Source organism: Gavialis gangeticus, unplaced genomic scaffold, assembly GCF_001723915.1.
Source record: "Gavialis gangeticus isolate Ggan-Ray unplaced genomic scaffold, GavGan_comp1, whole genome shotgun sequence".
In the NCBI taxonomy this organism is placed as follows: Eukaryota; Metazoa; Chordata; order Crocodylia; family Gavialidae; genus Gavialis; species Gavialis gangeticus.
The window spans coordinates 109,097,353-109,103,115 of NW_017728992.1; the positions used below are offsets into that span (position 1 = coordinate 109,097,353).

The window sequence follows — 5,763 nt, forward strand, 5'->3', positions numbered from 1 at the left end:
TCTCTGGGTCCCTAACCTGAGGCTAGGCTCCCTGTTACCGAGCACCCTGCCAAGCACTCCTATGTGGCCTCCACACATCCTCCCAATAACAACATCCCAGTCCTCTGTTTAGCCTAATCAGATCACAAACATAAACACAACACCTATACAACTACCAAATGCATCTCTAGGGAGGCAAGGGCTAAATTCTGTGACTTTTAATATAAAAGGTATTTAGTATGCTTCCTAGAGGTAGGATCGCTAATTAGTTATTTATTCAGAGGTTGAAACCTTGCCTTATCTGTTTGAGTATTTTTGAACTGGAAAAGAACACTTCAAAGTGTCTCTGAAAAGAAGCACTCCACCACAATACTGAAAGCTACCAGATGGATTGGCTCTGGATTTAGAAGAAAGATTCTCCCTTGATATGGGAACAAAAGACCTGGAAGTAGAGAAAGTTAAATTATATGGTTCCCTGGCCAACTGCTGGACACCAGTGCTTGGTAAAACCACACTGCTACTATTAAGATGACATTAGATTTTTGTTGTCAACCTGGGGAACTAAGGAAATTTGAAAGAAGGCATATATGAGTATTGTTCAAAACCAGTGTATCTGTGACAGCTCATTAGTGCCTGTATGTTCTTGTTCAATATAACACATTCATATTATAAAAAAAGACCATGCATACATATGTCTATTGAGTAAATGTCATGCTGAATACATCAGATCCAGTGATTTCTTATCTCTGTGAATAAGATCTTGCAGCAAGATCCCTTTTCCTTACTAATGTAGTATTGTTTGTGAGCACCTGTACTATGCAGTACTGCAAGAGCAGGTTAAAAGACTGCATTCTACTGTACTCTTAAAAATAATGTTCTTTCTCATCCATTTTTATACAACTTAATACATTTATGTAATGCTATATACAACCTTGTACTGGACTTTTTCTTGAATTATTTTTTCTTCCAATCCCTCCAGTTTTAATTTTCTTTCTGCATAAGACATCTCAATATTATATAGCTCTTTATTCACTTTTCTTATTTGCTCTTCAGTTTTCTGGATGTTTTTGTGTATAGCCTGGATTTCTGACTGATATGCAATTTTTCTTTTTGAACTGTTAAAAAAAGAGTCTTAAATTATCTGACAATTCTTTAATGTTTGTAAAACTAAATGAGCTAAAAGGAAAAACGTGTTAAACAGTATGACTTCAATGCACGTCATAAGTGCTTCACATTCCCAGTTCTTTGGACTGACATAACTATCAGCCATTAAAATGGAAACTTTGATGAACCAATGCAATAAGGGTCCAAATACGTGCTGCCATGCAGAGGCCTATTGTCAGCTTTAAACTGTTGTAATAAATAGTCTAACTTAACCTGTTAAATAAAATATTCTGTATGTCAGCAGAACTTGAAGATGGAAAAATGGAATAACTCCAAACAAGAATGGTCACTGGAACTAGCCAATGACTATCTTAAGATTGCCTCTGGTAAACATGAGGAACACAAGACCATAAATTACTTGGCCAAAACTGGTGAGTCACGAAGGCTCCCTCTACATGTTACATATATTATGTTATTAACTGGTTAATCATGCAATTAATTTAGACTGGCTGCACATGCAAAGTAACTGTCATGCTATAAAAAGGTCCATCCAGCTATTAAGTTAGAGCTGGAAAATGTGTAGTAACTTTATAACTGGCTTCCTTCCAGCTTTAATTTGCACATGTAGCAGGGTATTATCATGCAAGGCAGGAGGTATAATTGTGTGGATCACACATAGGATCCTATCATGTCTTTACCTAAATGACTAGAGAGGTCCTGATAGACAAAATAAGAGAAGATGGGTTGTTCACCCATTTTTTAGATTAGTTATTTAACACTGATACCAGAAATACAGGTAGACATGAAGGCATACATTGTATTATTACTTTGGCTACCATCCCCTGCATCTTTGGAATCTGGGATCTACACTGACACTGCTGGACCTTTAACACTCCAATCCTGAAATAATCAGAGAGAGGCAGTAGGGGAGACCCTCCATTATACTGCCATCTCCACCAACTTCAGCAAAGTTCAGCTAACTCATGATCGCCACCTGGAATGTGAGGCTTAAATTCCTGTTGTCGTTCCCTCCCCTCTTTTAAACCCTTATTTCTCTTCTTCCATCTCTCTCTCAACCTTCTTGTTTTAAAAGTGTCTGCTTTAACCAACTATGGTTGCATGCTTTGCAATATTGCTGAGCCATTGACCAGAGAAGTCACCTAAAAGAAATGTTTTAGCCACTCTGATGCTGGTGTTAAGTTTGGTATCAGTGTGTCTGATAAGACTGTGTCTGTCTGCTTCAAGAAAGAAGGTTGCAAGTAAAATTCAGTACTAAAAACAGATGAGCTTAGCGAGAAAGTTTTGGACAGAGGCAGCTGGTCTAAAGTTAGTTAGTCCAGAAATTAGGGGGCCCATAAACCCATCTAAAAGAATGTGTTTGAGATGAGCCCTACTTCTGCATCTTCAAATTTTATCAGAGTTATATTCCTTTGGGCAAAACAAGCATCTCACGTGGCTGTCGTGGACTGGCAATTTTAACCACTGAGAGACCAGTTCAATTACGACTAAGTTGCAATACCATGGAAAAATACTTCTCCTTGAAAAACAAAAGAAAAAGTAATTGCATCTAAAATGCTAATGGACAAACTATATGAACTACAGTAAAATCCTAATCCTATCATGATATATTTACATCAAAAATACTTTGAAGTTCATTAACATTCAGACATTACCAGGGTTCTTTCCTAGAAACACAGAGAATAAAATGGGCAAGTTGGCCTGCCCCTGACTTTTAAGCTGTGGTAAAAGAGATGAGGACACTAAGGGGGCATGTGTGGCCATAATGGACACTGATAACCAAAAGATTCTAATCTTCAGTGCACAGGGTGCATGTGCTCTATAAGTAGAATACAGACTAGCATACAGGGAAGCCCCTAAGGTTTTTGTTCTACATATTAAGAGATGACAGTCTTTCTTCAGCTCTGAAGTTTTTAGATCTCTTTCAGTAAATCTTCAGAGCTATTCTGAATTTGGAAGAAGATTCCAAAAGCTTTTGAATGGCAGAAAATAAGTTAATATATTGATTATAAAAGAAAGAAAGGGACAGTTCTTTTCACAGATTTCAGAGACATTAGGGCTGGAACAGATCTCGGAAGATCGAGTCCAGCGCCTTCCCCAGGGCAGGAAGTCAGCTGGGGTCAAAGGATCCCAGCAAGATAAATGTCCAAATGTCTCTTAAAGGAGTCCAGAGTAGGTGTTTGCACCACCTCTGGCAGCAGTCTGTTTCAGGCCTTGGGGACTCAGACAATAAAGAAGTTCTTCCTTACGTCCAGGCTGAAACAGTCTTGGAGGAGTTTGTGACCATTGGACCTTGTCATCTCTTGGGGCGCTTTGGTGAACAGGTGTTCCCCCAGATCCTGGTGAGTACCCCTTACATACTTATAGGAAGCCATCAGGTCCACCCTGAGCCTGTGCTTTTCCAGGCTGAAGAGTCCCATAGCTCTCAGCCTCTCATCATAAGGCCTGTTTTCCTGTCCTCTGACCATGTGCCTGGCTCACCTCTGGACTCTCTCAAGCTTCTCCACATCCTTATAAAATTGTGGAGCCCAGAACTGGATACAGTACTCCAGTTGCGGCCTCACCAAGGCCGAGTACAATGGGAGGATGACATCCTGGGATTTGCTAGAGAAGCATTTATGGATGCAAGCCAAAGTTTTGCTCACTTTGCCAGCTGCAATATCACATTGGTGGCTCATATTCATCTTATGGTCAATTGTGACTCCCAAGTCCCTTTTGGCCGTGGTGCTAGCAAGCATAGCACTGCCGAGCCGATAAGCATGCTGCGGGTTTTCCTTCCCAAGGTGAAGTATCTTGCATTTTTCAGTGTTGAAGGCCATCAGGTTTTCATCCGCCCATTTTTTTAGCCTGTCAAGGTTGGCCTGGATCACCATCCTGTCCTCGGGTGAAGACGCTTTACCCCAAAGTTTGGTGTCATCAGCGAACTTGGCCAGTCAGCTTCAGACACCAATGTCCACATCATTAATGAGGATGGTAAAGAGTACAGGCCCAAGGATGGAACCTTGGGGGACCCCACTGGTCACAGCACACCATGATGATTGTCTTCTGTCCCAGGGGCCGAGGTAACAAGGGACACTAACCTGAAGCCCACGACAGGAGAGATGCAGAGCCGGAGGGAGAACCAGTGTGGCTCGTTAGCCGCATCTTCGTACAGCTGCGGCCAGCAGCTAACAGCAGCATCAGATGCCGGCCTGGGGATTTAAAAATGGCGGCCACCGCTCCGGAGGCAGCAGATAGCCTGGGGATCAAGTGGCAGTTAGGGCCAGCGACGGCATGGGATCCCCGAGATGGACAAAGCCGAGCCAGCATGCCAGAGGGAGCAGCGACCCAGAAGGGAAGCCCAAAGACGGGGACGCCGGCGGATCGATCCAGAAGCGACGGATCGGGTGAGCGACTGAAGATCGGGATGACCCAGGAGGATTCCGAGGACCCCAAAGTAAGTTTCGAGACGGTGGGTGCGGGCCACGCTGAAGAGGGGCGAAGGACCGAGGACCACCTGGCTGGAGGGAGATCGGGGCAGAATCGCCGCCAAGACCAGCGGACGTCAGTTAAAGGAACAGGAGCGGGGCAGCCAAAGAGCATCTAAGGGGAATCCCTCCCCCCCACCCCCGTTCAGGCTAATAGGGATCTGGTGGAGGGTCAGCGAGGTAGTTAGGAAGTCAGTAACTCCAAGTGGGGAGTGTCACACCGGGTGAAGGGCTTGTGGCATGGGGTCTATAGAGGGTGCGACTGAGGCACCAGTGCAGGTTACTGTGAAGTGGTCGACATTAAGGTAGTAGTATCCCACAGATTGTGGGATCGAGTACGAAAGCTGTGTTAGAAGCCTGCAGAAGCAGCACGGAGCAGGCACGGGGAAGTGGAGCCCATAGGTGGTGTGAGGCCGGGGTGTAGGGGTGGCGGAGCCCCGTGTGCAACTGGCAGGCCAAGCCCAGGCCACCAAGGGACCCGTGAACTAGCCCCACCCCACCGGGGAAACAACAAGGTGAGAGCGGGGCTGGCGACGCAGGAGAACGAACACCCACGGTGACAAACAGGTCCGGACGGGGAGTAGCCGCCAACCAGGAGGGCAGAGCTCCCAGGAGCGACACAAGAAGGCCTGTCGGGGACATCTTCCATCAACTACCACTCTCCAGGTCTGTAACAGGGGGCCTGCTCAGGGCCGATCCAACCATGGCCCATCCACCTGTCCCTGGGCCAACCGCCCATGTTCTTGCCCACCATGCCTTAATTACATCTCTTTAAGTAATTAACATCAAGTGGGAGGCTGCCCATCTTCTGCCCTGATGCCACGGGGCGCTATCTGTGCCTCCTTTCCTCCCCTACACCACAGCCCAAGCCTCACAGATGGCATCACGATATTCTCACTATCACCGGCCCCCACACTGGGCCCCAGAATCCTCCTATTGAACCCTACCTGGATTCCTCCACTCAGGCGGCCTCTTCTGCTGTCATACCGGGCACCATAGCTCCCTGAACTGATCCCCCTTCAGGTGTGATACCCTCACTGGAACCTTTGGCTCTCTAGCCCTGGGCCACCTGCAGGCTAGTTGAGACCCCAGGCCCTCAGCTCTTAGGTGTCCCTTGCGGTGGGCCCCCGGCCCTTCGACCCTTCCGGTCCTAGCCCCAGCATGGGCCAGTCAGGAGGAATTCAGACAGGCCTGA

At 46.1% G+C, this 5,763-nt stretch overlaps 1 protein-coding gene across 2 annotated transcripts in view; it reads right to left on the minus strand.

Annotated features, from left to right (window-relative positions):
* The window catches only part of CCDC178 (coiled-coil domain containing 178), a 138,112-nt gene that overhangs the window by 57,541 nt on the left and 74,808 nt on the right, over window positions 1-5,763 (minus strand). The window contains exon 2 of one of the 2 annotated variants that reach the window (XM_019526788.1): window positions 911-1,094. In XM_019526788.1, coding sequence (XP_019382333.1) covers window positions 911-1,094 — 184 coding nt within the window. Of the gene's footprint in view, window positions 1-910; window positions 1,095-5,763 lie in introns of those variants that run through there. The other variant, XM_019526784.1, reaches the window with a different exon arrangement.